At 45.8% G+C, this 20,919-nt stretch overlaps 1 protein-coding gene across 1 annotated transcript in view; it reads left to right on the top strand.

Moving 5' to 3' along the window:
- The window catches only part of BACH2 (BACH transcriptional regulator 2), a gene marked incomplete at its 3' end in the record, with an annotated part of 30,151 nt that extends 12,164 nt beyond the window's left edge, over positions 1 to 17,987 (top strand). The window contains exon 2 of the mRNA XM_010162490.1: positions 16,443 to 17,987. Within this exon, the coding sequence (XP_010160792.1) occupies positions 16,443 to 17,987 (1,545 nt within the window). The remainder of the gene's footprint in view (positions 1 to 16,442) is intronic.
- Between the last annotated feature and the right edge of the window lie 2,932 nt (positions 17,988 to 20,919).

Raw genomic sequence — 20,919 nt, forward strand, 5'->3', positions numbered from 1 at the left:
ATGCATGAACTTTCCAGTTGGAAACCTCACTTGAGAGAGCATAGATAGGTAAATTGTTAAAGACAAGCATTTGCTCACATTCTGGCCTCTGTCTTCAGGTGGTGGTGTGCAGCCGAGGTGACCCTAGCGGGAGCCACTCTCAGGGTGGCTGTGCTGGACCTCCTCCAAGCGGCTCTGTAGAGCAGACGGGCACTGCACACTGTAAACTGCTCTTCACAGGAAGCTTGGAGGGTTTCAAGTCAATCCCAGCCTCAGGGGCCCAGACTGTTTGCATCATCTGCTCTTGAACTCTCAGCTTAGTTCTCAGATACAGTTTGACTCTGAATTATTTGGTGCGGTTACAGTCTGGTTCTGTAACTGGTTTTCTGAAGAGGAATTGCATAGCTAAAGGAGTCTGAGAATTCGTGGTCATTTCTTGTCATTGTGCTTGCTACCTCTTGGTTGAATGGTAAGGGGGTAGTAAAGACCTTTCTAAATATTCTCTTCCAGGAATGGGTGTTTCACTAACTATGCTTTTATTTTCCCAAACTGCTGCGATTGCAAGTAGAGGAAAAGAAAGGGTCAGGTGTTATATGTGTTCTTGAGACTTCTAAGGCGTTGTTGCTATTGTGAAGAGTGGAAGAAATCAACATCATTATAGCTGTTTGAACAAATTATTTCCCTCTCAATATTAAAATTTCTTAAAGCCGAGGTTTTTATGAGGCCTTTTTGTTACTTGTCTGTGCTAACTTTTTTTTTTATTATTTGAAGGAAGACAGAAAGTCATTCCATTTGCAGCTTTCGACCCTTGTCTATATGTTGGATGGATGTATATGTACAGGAGTTAATGAAGGCCTGTTTCTCATTTCTCCCCTTAGAAAAAAGATTACACCATCATTGTCTTTGGAAAGCTTTTGGACCAACTTGCTTTTGTGTGTGCGTGCCATTTTTTGGTACTATGCCAAGCACCCTGTTGAGACTCTAGTAGTGACTGAAGGAACAGAAAGGGATTTTGAGGTTTGGAGATAAACTCTCTTCACATGCCAAAACTCTGTAAAACCTCCACAGTGGTCTGCTGGAGAGTGGATGGAGAGCTGGGCTCTGTATTGTGTGCTCCCTGTGCCCATCTCTGCTGGGGTAAAACAGCTTCTGTCTTGCCACTTTGAACAGAGGGTCCTCCAGCACCAAATGCGGGAAGGACTTGAACTCTGCTTGCTCTTCAGCATAGCAGCTACCATGAGCAGACTGGCATTTCCTCAGCCTCTTTATGCATGTAGTACTGGTACATAAATGCTCTTGCTCAATCCTATCAGCTGTGTGTATCATTCTATTCTGGGGAAGGTGAGAGCAGTGCTGGAAATGATGCAGCTCCGAAAGGTATCAGTTCTACTCCTTTTACCCCCTAGAGTTAGTCCTCACCTTAGTTTGTATGGTAGCTTCCATACAAGGGAGAAGCATCACTTTTGTAAGAAACGGGGAGCAATGAGAAATGCCATGGCTGCCCATTGAGTGAATGTACTTGTCATTTAGTGTTTATATGGCTGATGAGCTCTCTGCATTTCACCAGTGCTCTGTTTTGCAAGGTTTTTTAAAGGTCCTTGAGAAGCCTTTACAGCAAGTGGAGTAACCTTGGCAAGATCTTGCATTACACCGTGCCCTGCCCAGCATTCCTGTAGTTCTTGCCATTTCCTGCCTCTTAAAACACGGCTGTGGCTTTGGACAGCAAGCATGTTTTGTATTTCCCGAATGAATGATGTTTAAGTTGTCTTTATCTGCGAGGGTTTTTACTGCGGGCTGGCGATTTGCACAGGGTTGAGGGGATTTTTGCTTTGTGTGACTATGTGCTGTTTTGTTTCCTCTTTCATCCTCCTCCCTCTCTCTCTTCTACCTGAAACATTAAATCTAACATAGCGGTACATTTAGACAGAGGCGGCACTTGGCTATGCCAGTTCCCCAGTGGCTTTAAACTGCTGGCTGCAATACTGCAAACAAATTCAGACCCTGGCTTGGCCAGCAGCTCCCCCCAGCTATCTGTGTGTTCGCTCCCAGGCTTTATTTTTCCTACGGTATTGGAGACTGCGGAGTCACAGCCTATGTCTCATTGTTATGCATGGATGGGAAATATTCCTGTACTTATTTGCATTCATTAGCTGTTGGTAGTTCCTCCGTTGAGGTCTCTAGCCTTGTTTTTACAGTGCTTTTGGCAGTGTTTCTGCACTTGGTGTGTGAATTTTTATGATCTGTTGCATGTTATTCATGCAATTTCCTGCCCTGTAATGGTATCAGTTTTCCAGACACAGAGGAATACAAACGAAAACCCAGGAGCCTGCATTAGCATAAAATGTCCCAGTTCTGTCAGTTTGATTAATTTGTCTCTTTGTCTCCACTCTATATGATAAGTGCTATTAATGGTTGCAACACTTCATATGTCAAAGTCTTTCTTCGTAATGACTTGAAAATGTGGTTTATTTCCCCCTTTTTTGTATTATTTTTCTCATTTAGCATTCCACTCAAGTATAGATTTATGCCATGCTCTTTCATTATCTTACTGGTTGCAGCACTGGAGTGATTACATATGGTGTAGGGTATGAGCAAAGATGCGATCCCAGGGGCAGCAGCTGCTGATGCAAGCTGAAAATAGATCCAGCGTATGCTCAGCACTTTTCCCAGAGGTCTTTTATTTATTAGGAACAGTCTTGGTACAGGACAGCTCAGACCCTCATTTAGCAAGATGACTTTTTGCCTTTCAAGAGCAGTGCAATGACTTTGCTCTATTTACTGACTGCTGTGTAATTTTTTTTCACAGCCTCCTATCGAAACAGTGACTTTACCTAACATAAATCGTAATATAATCCTGATTTATAATGAAGTCAAGAAACGACAAGCTCCATTTGAAGTAATGGAACTTGACAGATCTAAGGTTTAAATTAAATAATCCTATTTGTAAGATGGCATTTGTACATGGTACACTGATTTAAAATGAACTTCAGTTCTTCTTCAGCGAATCCTTTACCATTCTCTCTGTTTTGCCTTCCATAGGGGCTTTTTTGGGGAACAAAATTCATTTGGAGAGAGCATGTTTGTCTTTGTAAATGTGTGTTTACACAATACACTGGTTTCTTTCCCTTAGCAAAGAAGTTCTTATAAATTGTTTCACAGAAGAACTTTTAATTAAAGAGGAACAAATTAATGTAGATGTCTTATTCAGGGCAAGCCACATGTAAGCTGCTCCAGTGACCAGAAGGGGACAACTGCTGAGGAGAGGTAGGATGCTGAAGGGAAAACAGCAAGGGAGGCTGTGGCTTGACTCTTCCTCTCCCAGGAGCAGAGGTTCCATCCTAGCAGTGATTGTATGGAGGGAGATGGCCTCCTCTGAGCCATCTCCTCCTTCCCGCAGCTGGCAGGGAGGGACACGCGAGGATGATGTTCCCTCCTGTCTCCACACCCCGCACTTATTCCTCTGTCGCTGCCACACTGATGTGGGCAACAAGAGCCCCAGGGTGCGCGGTAGGGACAGCGCGTGTGCGAGTGCAAAAGAAAAGGTGTTCCTGCCATGGCCAGCTGCTTGGGGCTGGCAATCCGCACAGAAAGGGGGGCTGGTGAAACAAAAGGCTCGTAGACGAAGAAAAGGGGCCAGGCTGGGAGCGTGAGATGCTGGATGGAAGAGAGCACAGAAAAAGGGCAGTGGGATAAAAACACTAAAGGTCCAGCACAGGATTTTTATGGCTTAGATTGAGGGAAGGTATTTTAGAAAATGCTCCCTTCCCATTTCTCTCACTCAGCATTGCATTTTTGCTTTCCTTTCCGGCTGCATTTAGTTGTCCGTCATCTTTCTGATTTTCCCTTGCACCCGGCTGGGATGCAGCCCTGTCCCCAGGAGCCTGGCAGACGCTCTCACCCTGGGCCAGCCTGGCACGCTCGGGCAGCAATGGCTCAGCTCGCCTGTTCAGCTTGGTGACATGCCTCGTGCCGTCACCCCGAGCCATCCGCTCCCCCCCGAGCCCTGGCGAAGGAGAGGTGGCTTTCGCATGCGTTGCGGTTTCGGGTGCCTTCGGGGCGACAGCAAAGGCTCGGTGTGGCCCGCGCCACTTCCCTGCCGGCGGCCTGGCCCAGACCTGTCCTCGTGTCCCTCCCCACCGCTGGCCAGGTCTGTCGCAGTGACCTGATGGGGAAGAGCTGAACAAAGCGGGGGCTTCACTTGGCGCTTTCCTGGGAAGACCTCTTTAATTAGGGCTGAATCCACAGGGCTCAGCTCGAAAGAGGGTGGCCTCTCCCGAATCGTGGCTGTGCGAATGGGCTGCCTGAGCTGAAGCTTCGATGTCATGTCTGCCCTGCAGTGCGTGGTTTCAGGCCCAGGTAGCTTATTTCTCCTCATTTTAATGATCTCCACTAACAAACAGATGATGACATCCAAAGGCAGACCTGTGACTCTGACTGCTGAGGAGGGTGTTGCTCAGGGTGGGGGCTGGAGCCTGGCCTGGGGACGTGGGGTGAGAGGCTCCTGCTTCCATCTCCTGCTCTCTAAGCGATTAAGAACTTGTTTTCCCAGTGCTTGCGGGGAAGTAATAACTTCTGTTAATTAGAAATCAAGCCCAAGTTTCCCACTGCTGTCAAGAAAGGACAAGACTTGGGAGTATCATTGGGGAATATGAGGAAAAACGAGTTTGCAAAGCCAGAGCAGGCCAGCGGACCAGGCAGAGGCAAGGAGGAGTCACACAGCAAACGCGACATTGACATCGTTTGGGCCCTTGCTCCTCATCTAGAGAGAAAAAGCACTGAGGCCCAAGAATAAAAGTCCATCAGGAGGTTTGATAGTTGCTGCTGGTAGCTTGCACACTGACCTGTCTCCCTGCTCCAGCAGACGTGTGCATGGCTACGGGCACGGCTATCCGTTCACTTGGAATTAATGGGATTATATACAGCGGGGAAGGAGGCAGGGGACACTGAATTCTGCACATGCAGACCTTCAGCCTGCGCTGCTTGATATTTAGAAAAATAAATAAAATAAAATAGCAAGAACCAATTCCAGGATGATTCAGTATGCAAATAAACTGTTTTTCATTACTCACGGCACACATAAATGCGCACTGGTGACTGAGGCAGCAGAATAACACTTCACTGTTCATTATATTATCAGACAGTGATAATTGTAGTTAATATTTTCTTAGTAGTGTCTCTGAGAGTTTATTTATACTGTTAATAATCTGAGCAGCTGTAATGATGCTTGCTGCCAGAGCTGTAGCCTTTTAGAAGCACTCTAGTGTGGCAATGATATGACAGTAATAGAAATCCAAGGAGAAAATGATCTTTTCAGAACAGATGGGGCTAATTCACTCCTTTTCACACATGTTCACGTTCTCTTGTCTTTTTCTCACACTAGCATGTGCTGGTGCACATGAGCATATGTAGACACACACAAATAGCTGTAAAGTCCTGACTTCCACCCTCCCAAGACAGGGAAGTCACATGTGAAGCTGGAAATGCCATCATTTTCGTATGTGGGAAGTATTCCTAGTGCTCCTAAAGCAGGTGGTATTTTCCACTCCTCACTTTCTGGATAGATTTTAAAAATTTTCCCGTATGAATCAGAAAGGGGGAAGTCAATTCCTTGAGGACAGCTGTGCTGGGATACTACTGCCCATCCTTCCCGTCCTTCCCTGCCTTCATCCACTTTGCCACAGGGCACTCCTGCTGAGCCTGCACTCCTTTAGGGTCTAAAAGAGCCATTTACCTTTTCTCACAGCAGACATAAAATCTCAGCAACAAGGCAAATGCCTCCAGTTTTTTTCTGGTGGGATTTATGGAGGCTAGCTAACCTTTTGGGCCACCATGGGAGGAGTTAACTGCTCCTCATGGAGGACAGGAGGGAACCAGATTTGCCAGCTCAGCAGCGGCTGGGTCTCCTTGCAAACCCACTTTGCTGAGCTGAACGGACATCACTGATGAAATGTGAATGCAAAGCAGTGGAACAAAAGCCACCGTAATCCTCAGATGTGTTAGTAGCTGTGCAAGAACAAAAACAATGTGAACACAGAAAAATTGCATGTCCGAATACCGGAAATTAAAAGGCAAGGTGGGGGAGGAAGGGAAGGAAAACTGGAACAAATGCAGCATTTGACAGGTTTTGTTTTAAAAATATGATGCCTGCAGGAAGCCAGGATATTTATACAGGGTTTCAACCTACCAGTTAATAATTGTAATTGCCTGATTACCTCGTGAAGCGCAGTAGTAAAGCATTTGACGTTCAGTTCCTTCCACAGGCTAGCAAAAGCATCTCTGGAATTGAAATGTTACGGTATTTGCTGGGCTGCACTCTCTGCTACCCCGGGGTAAGGGTGCCAGTGATTTTGTATGCCGTGCCACGGCAGTGTGGGGTCACTGGCAGCGCTGGAAGTGCTGGCATCATCAGCCCTGTAGACGCTACGGCTGAGCATCCATGAGCAGCATGGGATGTTGTCTGTCCCTGTCTGCTGAGCTTGCTTCTTCTCCAGCTCCTTTGTCTCCTGCTTCAGTTCTTTTCCTTAGAGTGCAGCCTGGTGTTTTCCTAAATCTTTATCTAGCAGAGCCTGTTTCTTGCTCTCCTACGCTACACAAAGTATAATAGTAGGGCTTGTAGTGAGATGCTTTGCTGTGAAGTAGTCCTTATTTTTATAAAGTAATTACAGTGTATTTAATGCACTGTGTATTTAATACACTGTATTTTATAGTTTATTCACATAAATAAATTCTGCCGTGCTTGAGAAAGAGGAGTCTCTGTGTAATTTACGGTTCTTTGTGATTTTTCTGAAATGTTGTGTTTGCTTGTGTATTAATTGCAGCTTTGGAAACTCTGAACCATTCCTCCAAGCACTTTTGTGAATTAGCAAATTTCTACGTGTATCTTCTTTTCCTGCCTATTTTGATATTTCCTAATGTAACCTTGAGGCTTCTAGGGTTTCTCTTTTCATTCTCGAAGTTCTTAAACTGCTTTTTGTTTTCCCTTTTTCTCCCCACTTTGGCTGATGTTAGGTACCTAAACAGATCTTTCACAGACTCTTCTCTCACAAGTTATATTCTGTGAAAGCTTTCCCACTCCTTCCTTCCCCCTCCTCCCTGCTCATCACTTTCTCTCTTTTTTTTTTTTTTTTTCTTTTTTAATCTGGGGGTCAGTTTAGTTTTCCTTTTGCAAAAATATGAGGCTGGTTTTAATTTTAAATTACAGTTGCGCTTTAACTCTTGGGTTAAAATCTGTTCATTTCTGCTCGTTTCTTCCCCGCTGGTTTCAGCATAGTTTGCACAGGCATCCAGGGAGAGAAAGTAGCACTTCTGCTGAGCCACCCTCCTGTGTCATCCTTCGTTACTGTGTTCCAGGTTTCTTAAGGTGCAAGTTGCATTGGAAAAACAAAGGTATTGCAAACTGCCAGGTATCACAGCCTTATTTCCCTTTGCTTTATCTTCCAGTTCATGCCCGAGTGTTTCCACTGCTAGTTAGTGCCACTGGTTTCTATGTGTTCTTTGTTGATTCAGTCATGTTGTAGCTGAGTTGTTCCTTCAGAGAAAAGATTATTTGAAACATCCTTGTCTCTGATTTTCTAACACCTCCACCCAGACTCTGACCCGGGCAGCCTGGAAGTTTTCCTCCAAGCTTTTTCACCTGTACTTGCCTGCAGGTACTTTCTTGGCTGTAATTTTGCATTGTATATGTTCTCCAGGTACACCCTGGGCAGCCTCTAACATCTACAACATACCCCAAACAACGTAATTAGTTAGGAAAAATTTGTTTCCTTCTTCTGAAGTTCTTCTAAGGTGTTTTCTCCAAACAGTGGCACTTCAGCTGTCTTTCTCCCAGTTTAATGCATAGTATTACAGGCAGTATTCTCTTCATGGTTTAATAAAGTAGTGTTTGACTTCAATACAAGTTACCAAGTGAACTAGAACACTGGAAGTTCCAGACAAACCTAAGGAAAAACTTCTTTACTCTGAGGATCTCGAAGCACTGGAATAGGCTGCCCAGAGAGGCTGTGGAGTCTCCATCTCTGGAGATGTTCAAAACCCGCCTGGACTTTCCTGTGCAACCTGTTGTAGGGAACCTGCTTTGGCAGGGGGGTTGGACTAGATGATCTCCAGAGGTCCCTTCCACCCCCTACCATTCTGTGATTCTTTGATTCTGTGAAGTTTTAAAATAAGGGCTCTGACAAGCATCTCGTGGCAAGTTTGCTTGCAGGGGTGTAAGAAGAACCCCCCTTTAGTCCGAGAGCTGTTTTGCCAGAAGTGTTCCACCACAGTGGGGTGGCAGAGGGAGCTGTGCCCTGGTGCCGTGCCGGCAGCCCCTCGCCCCCTCACAGACCTGCCTCCCGTAGCTGCCGAGCTTCTCATGCCAGGCTGTGGCCCAGAGGAGCGGCTGTGCAGGCAAATGTCCTCTTACACTCCGCAAACCGTTGTGGATGGTAAAACCCAGAGCCGCTCAATGAGGTGTGCCAGGGGACGTCTTCCAGAGACTGATGGTTGGAGTAGATGTGATCCAGGTGGTGCATTGCTGCTGCGGAAGAGCACTGGATCTTCCAGCCCTAGAGCCTTTGATTTCTAGTGTAAATTCATCATCTGGCTGAAAGCTAGGGCTTCAAAGGGGAGGGCTGAGGGGGCACCTGTGTTTTTGGAGGTTTTTTTTGAAAGCACAAAATTTTGGACAAGCACTTCCAATGTGGCATCTTCTGTAGAAGTACCATTAAAAGGAGTTTAGCAATTCCTTGAAGCAGTCAGCCAGAGCCTCAAGAGGATGTTGTGGAGGATGTGCTGGAAAGATATCGGGATGTCCCCTAGCCTGGCGTTGGTGTGATTTCACAGGTGGCAGCTTTTTCAGTCGGACTTTTTGGTAAAAATAATTTAAAAAAAAAAATAAAAGAAAAAAAAGTAAATCAACCTCTCAAAGAAGGGAGCTGTGTGTCTGGGTTCTTCCTTCCCCTGGCGTGCATTCATGCCCAGGGGTTTCTGCTGCAGTGGCAGTGTGGTGGTCTCCCACCCTTGTGATGTGATGTGATGCGATGTGGGAGATGCCAGACTGTCACTTGGACTTTGGGTCACGCTTCTGCCCAAATCTGCACATGCTACCTGAAGTGGCAGAATGTAAAACTGAGGCCAGCAGGATATCTGCTTAATTTAAGAAGTGGTTTTAGAGTGAAAACAAAGGCCACTCTTCATCAGTCATCTCTGTCAGTGACTTGCATGTTCCTCTCTCGTTTGAAAGCCCAGATAATACAAATACCTGCATCTGATGCTTCTCACTCAAGTTGAATTTTAAAGAGCAATTACTCATTTTAGGAGCTCCATGGCTTTATCAGCAGACAGGGGCGATACATCTGTAAGCTGCTGGTGAGAGAACATTTAAGCATTGTTAAGTTAAAGAGGGGGAAAATGTAGTGAAGTACTTCCTTGGCTTGTGAAAGTACTCTGCTGTTTATCATCTCTACTTTTTCCTGCCTCCTGCGTGCTCCCACCCTATGTAAAAGGGTCACGGTTTCAAAACAATTCCTGACTGCATGTAGGCTTACTTTGTGCATATAGGGAGAGAAACAGGGACGTGTCTAAGTGCCGTTGATTTCCCACATGCGACTGACCTATTTGATCCTGGTAATACATTTAAATCTTTCAGAAAGTTTTCTTAAACCAAGTAAGCTCAAGGTAGGAAAAACAGGATCTGCCAGGCTCCACTATCCCAAGTAAAAATAACTAAGTAAATAACCAGGAAGTCTCTTAACTCTTAATGGAATAACAGCTTTGGTGACTGATTTTGGTTATCAGATTACACTCTGAAAATAACTTCTGTGCTATACTTGCAATTGGCTGTAAAAGAAAAAGAATACAGTGTGTGCTAATTTTAGCAAATAAGATTAGAGTTAATATTTAATCCCAGAGACCTTCTTCAGGCTGTGGAAAAAAATAGCAGCAGTTAACTGTCACTAATCTTATCTCCTATTTCTAGCATGTGTTTGATTATATAAGTTGTAGTGTTAGGAACACACTGGCCGAGTGAGGAGTTAGTAGTTTGTAAGCTATATCCTTGGGCTTGTTAGACAAACTTCAGTGCTGAGATGGATTTAATAGGTCTCCACACATGCCTTTAGCAACACTAAAACATTAACAAAATGGGTACCACGGTAGGCCCACTACAAAACATGGGAATAACAGATTGATTTTGGGTTCTGCACGAAACGGTCATATTCCTTCTATGTTTCTATCAAATTGGTTTAAATTATTTTTTAGTTTGGGATTTGCTATTCAGCATGTGAGGTTTGATTGAATTTTTCTTTCTTCCTTCCCCTCAAAATGGCTTAATAATTAAATCGATGCTGGAAGATTAGAGATGAGGGGTTTCTAACTGTTCTTAGGTATCTGGTGATTAATTTAACCTGAAAATCAAAATACTAAAAATATAATCCATAATCCTACAAGCAGCGTGCATGCTTCACAGAAAACCCATCAGTACTCCTATTGATTTCAACAAGACTACTCAAATGCATAAAGATAATAACCAGCGCCTGTGCTGCTCCGTCATGATTCCTGTGTTCTCAGTGGGTCTGAAGGTCTGGCCATCTAATTTTCCCCCAGTTCAGTGGGACTTAGCAACTAATGTTCTGCAGATCTCATTGCTCTGCCCTCCCACGCCGCCACCAATGAGCTTGTTCTTCGAATATAGCCCAGGTATGCTTTATGTGAAAAGGAACAATTGCACGTACATTTCCTGTTGAACTTCGATGCCGTTTTCTAGATCATTGGCACCGTGCCCTCATTTGCACAGAAATTGGGGCTGCAAAACCCTACCAAATTATCAAAGCCCACCTCGCCAGAACAAGGTTGTGCTTTGTTAGTTTTGCTTTGCAGTACTTGGACATGGATCTTCCCTGGAAAGCCTTCCAGGGTGGCACTGAATACGCTCTTAGGCTGAAAGTCAGGAAAAAATCCTTATGTTTTTCATTCCTTCAGTTTCTTCTCACTGCAGTCGGCAATAGCACCCTATAGCAGACTACACAATTCTTCTCTGTTCTTGATGTTAGTATGCATCAGATTACTGTAAACATTCTCCTGCTCCATTTTACATATGCCTTGCCAAGTTTTACATTCCTATATGTTTACAGTGATCTTTCCTTGCCCTTAATCACTTTTCTCCTCTTTAAATTGGACTCAGATTTGCTGGCATTTTGCAGGGGTTGACCTTCCTCGCTCCAGATGTAACTTTTCACACAGATGCCATTTGGAGCAGGGTTGCCAGACATCCATGTTTCCTTTGGAAATAACTGTTTTTCTCCCCCCATAAGAAATACTGTCTGTGCAGAATTGGAGGGTTTTGTCTATTTGTCTGGGATTTTGAGACATCTGGAAGTCTGGGCAGCCAGCTAATGAGCATGCACTGATGAACTCCGCAGTGCACAGCAAGTCCAGCCCATCTACAGAAATGTCAGACCTCTGCATGTGCTCTGAGGCCACGTCCCGTGTGTTCAAAACAACGCGGGGGCCTCCACGGTATGCTCAATCGGCCGTCATGGAGGAAACCCGATACAATGGGGAGCCAGAGAGAGTTCACCCACAGTGCTCTGTCTCCCCTGCCGCCTGTAGGTGTGTGTACAACTGCAATTAAAATAGAACTTCTGCCCTAGAAGTCCCTTATAAAAATGCAATGTTCCTAACGTGGAACTGAGCTAACCCTCCTCCTAATTTTAGAAGAGTGCGTGGCCAATGCTAGAAAAGTGCTGTGCTAAAAACACTCTGTGTTTGCTTCTGTCATGCCGCCGCCTTTACTAGCGTTTCTCATTGCTGACTCCCATCTCAGCTTCTTACACTCCCATCTGACAGTGATCAATGGTATTTTCCTTGAATTAGCCAGTTTTTCATTAATGATATAATTCCAGCCAAAGAAGAAGGGAAGGCAGAGAGCGTAACGATAATACAACTATTTCTCCAGAAGGAAGAAGCATTGCCCGGAATGCATTGAGGAAATACAGTGAGAGGTGATGGAGGAAAATAAGGGAAGGAAGATTTCCTCGCAGGGAGGTTTTAAGTAGAGTCTGGCAATGATCTCCCAAAGGAAGTAGTGAAAGTCTGGTCACTTAAATCAATTAAAACTAACCAGAGCATCACACTCCACAGGACTCTGTGAGGAGAAGAGCAGTGCCGACTGAACTAAAATAGATTTCACATGTTTATTTTCTGCAGGGTTGCTGTCTGTGTTTTGCTGGTAAATTCAATATGGCTAATGCTGATTAACAGCTCTCTTGACGGTGATTATATCATTGCATTATTTCCAGCCTCTTCCTCACCATCATAAACTCATGAGGGCATGGACATACAAAACACATCCCCTGGCTTGGGTAGCTCAATCTGAAAGACAAGCAGCAGATACAGGGCTGGAGGACTTTTTTGCTATCACCTTAGCAGTAGTCAGGCTTGTTGCCACCACAACACTGAATTGACGTAGACCTCCACGCATGCTGAGTGTGGTGTACCTGTGGCAGCACGGCAGAGACAGGAGCTGCACATGAACACCTGCTGCTTGATCTCTTGGGTTGCTCTAGAGCAAGAAGATGTTCTGGATGGCTTAGGCAGGGCTGTAGTATCCGTGTCCTCTATGCAGGAGGTGTGCAGGAGGGTTTGAAGGCATACAAGACCAGCTGGGGACAGGAGCAAGACAAAATAAAGTGATTCATCCTTAGACTTGGTGGGGTGTTTGGCATGTTTCAGGTACACAAGAGAAGTCCTCTCCTGGCTTGCCTTGAAAGATAAGTGAAAGCAACCCTCCAAGAAGCTGAGATCTTTGCTTTTCTTGTCTGTGTGGGCATTGTTGTTTTGTGTGTACATTTTACTTTTTCTCTCCCTGGTTTGCTTGTAGCCAGTCAATTCTATTTAAACAGTAAAAATGAGTAGAAACTGGAATAAGGCAAATGAGCGGAGGGCAGGGAAGCAGGGACTTGGCATATAAGCTTGAACAAGGTTCCCAGTTGGAGGTTCCCACAAATTAACCTGCCTGCTTAAATGCTAATTTACCTGGAAAATACAGTTTAAAAGCAAACAAATTTTAGACATATGGCATCTTATTTACAGTAAGGGAAAAAATAAACTGAGATTGTTGCTGGCACGTCTTTTACCCATCCAGCAATGATCTCTCTCACGTGTAAACAGAGACTGTTACATCAGAGAAATGATTGGTTTCCTTCTGCAAACACCAACTAGGTTTCACTGTTTTCACTGGGATGCATCAGTCAGGTCAAATAATTTTAGAATACTGTTCTTACCTCTTCCTACAGAAATGCGCGTGTGATGGTAACACACGCAGCTTTGAAGCCCTTTCTTTCATGATGTGCGGTGCTCACAGCCACGCTCCAGTGCCTCGATTCCAGCCTTCCTGCCAGAATGCATCAGATGCAGGCGGTCCCAAAGCTGGTGGGGCTGAGGCAGGGGACCTGCCATGGGGGTCGAATCAATATTTAGACAGCTTCAGGCAACAGAGATGCACTGGCTTTCACACTTGGCAGCAGGCTCTGCATCCATTGATAACGAAGTTATGGTTTGTGCAGTTTCAAGCATTGGCACTTGAGAGATTCCTCCCTGAGGGCAATGACAATCACTGGATGCTTGAAAATAAACTTTCCCCTCTAGATCTGAAGATGGTAAGAGTGAGGAAAGGTGTGTCACCAGGTAAGACCTTGTAGGGAGGTTAAGGCACACATTTGACCAGCGTTTTCATCATCCTTCAATTGAGGCATCTGCCGGGCATCCTGGGGAGCCCACGGCGCAGTCCCAGGCTCTGCTTTTGACACATCCAGCACAGAACAGCTGTAACAGCTGTCTTGGTGCTGTTTGTTATCACGGTGGTTTATTGGGAGCAAAAGCCTGAGTCAGCATGGGAGAGGGCCTTGCTGTGGGGTGGTGTGAGTCAGCCCGAGGCTCTGGAGCCTGCTTGCGCTGGGGCGGCGGACAGGCAGGTGAAACCCTGGCCCAGCACGGAAAATAATTTTCTTTCCAGTCATTCCACCTAGTGGCCAAGTGACACAACTGCCAGGAGATCTGGGTTCGTGCTCCAGAGTCCCTTCTCTTCAAAAGGGACCCAGAAACCCCAAATGGTATTTATGGCTGCTCCTACGGACCTACGCTGCTGCAGAGCTTACAAGATGTGTAGCAGTGTGTAAGCCCCCACACTGAAGATCTTATCAAAGAGAAACATCAGCCTGCAAGTAGCTCATTAAGTTCTTGAGCAATTTTGTTAATCATGCTGCATAGATAAAATGCAGATAGGCCTTTAGTGAGCTGATAATCTAACAAATAGGCAGAAAGTGTAACACTGATAAAGCAGAGATCAGTTTAATAGCCAGCTGTAAATCTAGGCAATTCTCTACCAGGGGCGTATTGTAAAACAGGAACGTCCAAGTGTGTAAGTATGTGCATGAAAACGTGCTGTTTCTTAAAATAGCAGATACAGCAGCATCAGTATTATGTATGGAAGAGCTATTGGGAGCAATTTTAGAGGTGTTTTAAAATATTTTTCTCACCATCAAAGTCTGCACCACTTGTGCTATCTTCATAATCCAGCATCACAAGTGCAGATCTATGAATAACAAAGGCTTGCTTCTGGAAGTCAGGATTTTCTATAAAAATCTCTGAGCTCTACCACTGGTCCTGAGGCAACGAAGGGCATTTATAGGCTTTTAATCGGGATGAAACAAATTATTCACTCAGGTTTTTGCTAGTCACGAATAAGACCATCACATATTCATGGCCTGATGTCTCACCAACCTCTTGTGCAGCTTCTTGCTCAGTAGCATTAACTCAATTGGAAGGACAGGGAAAAGCAGTTCACTTTCAGGGTATCCCATACCTGCTGGACAGGATATCGTTCTGAGGAGCTGGGAAATGTGAGTTTGAATCCCCACAGCCTGGGAAGGGACTTGGTCTCCTACTTTCTAGGTCTCTCTTCTGTAGGTGGGGCTGTTTTACAAAAAGGGGACAGCAGTGCTTCCTCTTCTGGTTTGTTTTAAAAGAAGAAACAGAGCTGGGAACACCTACCAGAGACACCTACAGCCAGAAGGACGTTGCAGGCTGCGCATCCCAACCTCACATAGGCGTGCAGGTGTTTGATGGCTCTGAATCCCATCTAGATGCTTTTCCTTGGTATGCAAAGCACAGGGAACTCAGATTTGTGAATGCCACTTGCAAGCAAGGCAAGAAGGTGTCTTGGTGGACTGAGACTGAAGTGACTTGCTAGGGGCATGTAGAAGGTGGTTGGAGGGAAGGGGAATTGAGTTGTGCTCTCCCAAATCTTAACTTAGTGGCCAAACCACTGAATCTCTTTCTCATGGAGAAACCTTTATCCTTGATGGTGAGCCCTGGTTTTGAAGAAGCCTCTTGCTGCTTCATGAAGAATATAGAGTTTTTCCAGTACCTTTATTTCCTGCTCACTGGGGAAAAAATGCAACAGAAGTTGGTGCCAGTGCATTTTTGGTCAAAAAAATAGGCAATATCTATAGTTTACCACATGGCTTAGCAAGTTATTTGATAGTTGTGTGTGAAGATACCACTGTAGAAAATCTGGGTCAAGAAAAGTGTGTATTTTTAAATATATGATGTGTCAATGTAAAATATAGATGGTACAATGAGAAAAAAAAAGGATGAGTAACTCAGATCTGGAACAGTTGGTTGGAGATCACTCTCCTGTAAACAGTTGCTACTCTTTCTACAAAGAAAATGGTGGAAAATTAAGTACTGAGGTAGGACTCGGAGCAGTTTGTATCTCTTAAACTATGAAGATGGATTTCTTTCCTAGTAGCTGTACCTTAAACTCACTAAAATCAGAAACAGTATGAGGAGAATAATCTCCATGGGATGGAGAAAAGAGCTGTGCAGTCAGTACTTACCTATTACTTATTCAGCAATGGCTTGCAAAAAAAAAATTGAGAGGAAAAAAAGAAACCAGTTTGCTCTTGAAAGAGGCAGAAAGATATTTTCTGTTTAATTTTCCTATAATATTAAATGTTTCCTTCCCAAAACACTTTTGGTATTTAAGGATTATCTTAAACTTGAAACCAGTGTTCACCATGGCTTCCATCAGGGCAGAAGAATCAAATTTGGATTGGTGCTTTCAAAGTGGTGGGTTGCATCATAGTTTAAAGTAAGATCCATCCAAGAATTAGCAGCATCCACACCAGCCTGTTTTTTCAGTCTTCTGTTACAACAGAGGCTTAGTTCGTAGGTCTTCAAGACACTTGGGAAAAATAATGCTCAGCTCAACCTGTACAATGATATGCAGAAGCAACGTAAAGGGAGCAGTGCTACTTACCAGATGTAGCATCACTGCTGACCTGGTAGATTAATAAGTGGTACTGAGCAGTGCTTATTTCTGGACACTAGGTCTGTTAGGTTATCTGACTACGTGATGGAGGACTTGTGATGATAGCAAGAGCTGATGGTAACGCTGCCAATTTCCCTCTGGTTTTTTGCAGGTCACTGTCAGGGGATTTGGTCCATTGTTACAGTTTGCCTACACTGCTAAGCTGTTACTCAGCAGAGAAAACATCCAGGAGGTCATCCACTGCGCTGAATTCCTGCGCATGCACAACCTGGAGGACTCCTGCTTCAGCTTCCTTCAGACACAGCTGCTGAACAATGAAGATGGCCTGTTCCTGTGCAAAAAAGATACCGCCTGTCAGCGCATGCACGATGAGGAGAACTCGGATGGAGATGAGGAGGAGACGATGGAATCGGAGACGTCAAAAATATCTTGCCCCAGAGAGAGAATGCACCAAGAGCCCTTCAATTTTGAAACCACTGTTGCTGGAGCAGACAAAGGCGAAGGGATGCTGCCTGATTCTGACATGCTGAGAGACAGCAAGGACAATATGGACAAAGATGCAGTAACACGGTACCCCAGATACAAGAAATACCAGCTTGCTTGTACCAAGAATGTCTACAACACATCACACATCAGTACCTCAGGTTTTGCAAGCACATTCAGCGAAGAGAGCTCTGGAAATGGCCTCAAATCAGGACTTGCTATGGGGCAGATAAAAAGCGAGCCTCAGAATGAAGAGAACGATGAAGAAAGCATCACACTTTGCCTGTCTGGAGATGAACCTGACATCAGGGATAAAGAAGGGGATATTGAAATGGACAGGAAACAGCCAAGCCCCACTTGTGTCGACAGGCCAAAAAGTGGGTCCTCTCCTTCTTGCTTGCGGTCTTTCTTCAACAGAACAAAAAGCATAGATTTGGTTGGCTTCCCCAGCACTTCCCAACAGCACTTTGGCAGGAGTCCAGCATGCCCTTTTGAAAAAGGGACAACTCAGGGTGACCACAAAACTGATTACGTCCCTTTCACAGGGAACTATGGACAGTCCCATGCCATGCAGAAGGATGCTTCCAACTTCACAGTGGGATCGCCGCTCAGGGGGCCCGGCTTTGAAACGCTCTGTAAGCAAGAAGGGGAACTGGACAGGAGGAGTGTTATATTCTCTTCAAATGCTTGTGACCAAGTAAACACTTCGGTGCATTCATATTCTGGTGTGAGCAGCTTGGACAAAGACCTCACTGAGACTGTGCCAAAGGGTCTGTGGGCTGGCAGCAGCCAGTCTCTCCCCAGCTCTCAAACCTACTCGCACAGCGGACTGACAGCTGATCACTTGCCGGGAAGGATGCGGCCAAACACCAGCTGCCCGGTGCCAATTAAAGTTTGCCCTCGCTCTCCTCCTTTGGAAACCAGAACCAGGACCTCCAGCTCGTGCTCTTCCTACTCGTACGCAGAGGACGGCAGCGGCGGCTCTCCCTGCAGTCTGCGTCTTTGCGAGCTCTCCTCTTCCCCGTGCTCCCAAGGCCCCCGGTTCCTGGCGCCCGAGCACCAGGAGCCTGGTGTGGTGGGGGATGGATTGTACAACCCAGTGCGAGCCCAGATTAAATGTGAGCCATCCTATGGAACAAACTCCAGCGATGAGTCTGGGTCATTCTCAGAAGCAGACAGTGAATCATGTCCTGTGCAAGACAGAGGGCATGAGGTAGGGATTTAAGATAAGTACATATATTGCAGTCACTGTGACCCAATTAATTGCTCCTTGATTCTCTTGAATGACTTTGGCATTTCCCCAGCACTTTCTTTGCTTATAGGGGCAAAGAGTAGCTTCTATTTATTCCCTTGTCAGCTGAGCACGCATGGTTGACTTCACGTAAATAGGTCTGCCTGACCTCCGAGGTGTTTGGTGCTTATCAAAGTTTGGGTATGAGGCAATAGCAAACTGCTGAATGGTGGGAGCATGTTGACGTGCTTAGGAGTCTTCTAGCAGTGTCCTGTCCTCGTCCCTCCCTCACCAGCAGCACAAAGCACCCTTCCTCATCCGTAGTTTGCCGAGGTGGTTCCAGCTCCGCTTGTTCCTGCTGCTGGTGTGTTTGAGCTGCCTCAGGCCGGCACCAGGGGTCGGGCAGCCTGCCCCAAGACCTCCTGCTGCATGTTGCCAACAGCCTGAGTAGAGGAGGCAGACAGAGTGGGAGGAGAAAGGGGTGTGAAATGACTTGAACAGTTGCAGAGCTGGCCACCATCAGCTGCAGGACTGGTGTTCGAGTCATCTTCCCTCTGTGCGTGTGTGTGTCTTGCACGTGCAGGTAATTGGTTTTGCCTCCGTCAAGTGACAACTGAGATGATGTTTCCTGCCCGTGACCCCACTTTGTTTGGTGGCAAGCTCTAGGAACCATTGCATAAATGGTTTTGAAGAGGAGTTATCGTTTAATCTCCAGGACTGTTAGAACAGCAGGGGGACAGATTTCCGTGCAGCTCTCCCAGGAGAGAGAGGAGGAGGATGGGGGCCCGCTTTAAAACTAGAGATGGGCCAGCTGGAGATGCTGCAGTGATAACTGGCTAACTGTGATTGAATAAACTGCCTGTGCAAAGTCACTAATTTGGGAGAACACTTAAATCATGGAGAGGCACTGTAGAGCCCAGAAATTGAAAAAGGCTGAATGTTTTTGTAGAGTTTCACTAGGAAACTGCTTGACCTGGAGAGCATCTGGGTGACATCACATGCCTGGTTCTTCCAGTAATGCTGAAGTGCTCCACTGAGAGCTTGTGCTTTAGCATGGGGAGCAGTGAGTGCAAGTTTGGGGGGTTCACATGCTGTCAGCTCCCAGAACAGAGCCAGGTGGGCTAGGAGTGAAAAGAGTGAACTTTCTCTTATCCCTCAACCTTTATTCCAGCTACATGCCAGGTTCTGGAAGATGCCTTTCAGGCAGATATGGGTGGTTCCTCTAGCTGGCTGCTTAGCTCTGAGGAAAGGCTGAAGAGCCTGGGAAGCCTCTGGTGTCCTAATCCCTGTCATGCTGTACCAGTGGTTTTGAGAGGACAGTTCCTGTTTGTCCCTTTGTCCTGAGCTGGGGACAATGCAGAAGGGTGAGGAGTGTCCTTGGGAAGCTGCCTGGGATACTGTGTGTAGAACCTCATTCTGAAGCCCTACAGCAGAACCGCTACTTGGCCACATCAAGGTTACTCTGCGAAGTCCTGCCCTTACGAGGGGCAGAAGGGAGCAGGACCAAGGGGAGCATTGGGTCTCCACCCACATGTGCTGCTTGCTCAGCAAGGGCCAATGTGCAGCATGAGGCAGTGAAGAGGGCGGGAGGTTAGTCTTTTGGGGTATGATGACTAATTAGCTGTCCTAATTGGCTAATTATGTGGTGATGCTGCAGCAGAAATGACCCTGAAAGAGTCAAATAAGAAGGTTATAGGGGACTGGTCATGGTTTCCAGAAAAAAGCATGTGAATGTGTGCAGGAGAGCGTGGATGAGAGGAGGGATGTTCAGGAGAGGAGCAAGCAGGTGGGCTGCTGGAGGCCATCTCGGTGTGCCACTGGCAGGCAGATGTGTGTGGCTCTGGGGCAGAGCTAGGAAGGGCTTGCTCCACTCCTGGTTTTGCTGCTGTTTCCTCCTGGGAAGATTTTCTGCACTGTGCTGAGCAAGTTTTGTCCCTGGGACTGCTGATAAAGCTTGTTTCTCTTTTCTTTTCTTTTCTTTTCTTTCCTTTTTGTCTTCCCCAGGGCATTTTCATTAGGCCTGCTAGGCATTAGAAATGCGGTGAGGAAATTAATGTTCCATGAGGTTGCACTGCACTATCCTGAGCAAGCCAAGGGTAAACAGATCACACCAGTGCTTCAGTACAGATTTTCTTCTGAAAAATGAATTTGTAAAGGTCGTTCTCAATACAAGAAAGGACATTGCAGCCTCATTAAACAATGTTGTATTTATACAGCAGACTTGGGGTGCGTATCCTGCGATCCTGCAAGATTCGCTGCTGTGGAAACCTCAGTGAAGGATATGTTAAACCAGGCAGTAGAAAATACCTAATGGCAGCAGGAAGTTCTTGAATAAGTCTCTCTACCAACTTTTAGCAGTTTAGCTGCTATTAAAACAGCAGGAGAGGCTCAGAGCAGCCTGAAGTGGACTGCTTTCTGTCCTTCACCTCCCCTTGGCTGCATGGGAATCTTTCTCCATTCCCGAAATGGTTGGTTTGCCCTTGCTGTCATGACGACTTCCCAGACAGGTCCCTTGCCCTCTGTCATATCAGATCACACGGTGTTTGCTGGACTTCTTTTCAAAAAGCTCCTGATAAGATAGCTGGGGGCAACACTCAGGCACTCGCTCTTCCAGAGAGCGACCACACTGGCTATTCTGCTGTGGGTGGGCTTTCATTTGGGTGGGAATAATCCCAGTGGACTCTGACCCTCAGTTATCTCATAGAGCTGCTCAGTTCCCCTGGAATTTGAACCTTGTTGGTCTTGATTTGGGTCCCAGAGTGCTTTCAGTGCCAGAATTAATGTCACAAAACATCATTTGCTGGTGTATTGATTGTGTGAGAAGTAGGTGAAAGGTTTCTTCTCTCTGCTTTTTTTGGGCACTCTGCTTTCCCACAGACAGATGCCATTCATGAGCACATCCCCAAGTTCATAG

The sequence above is a fragment of the Antrostomus carolinensis genome, unplaced genomic scaffold (assembly GCF_000700745.2).
Source record: "Antrostomus carolinensis isolate BGI_N321 unplaced genomic scaffold, ASM70074v2 scaffold45302, whole genome shotgun sequence".
Taxonomy (NCBI): domain Eukaryota; kingdom Metazoa; phylum Chordata; class Aves; order Caprimulgiformes; family Caprimulgidae; genus Antrostomus; species Antrostomus carolinensis.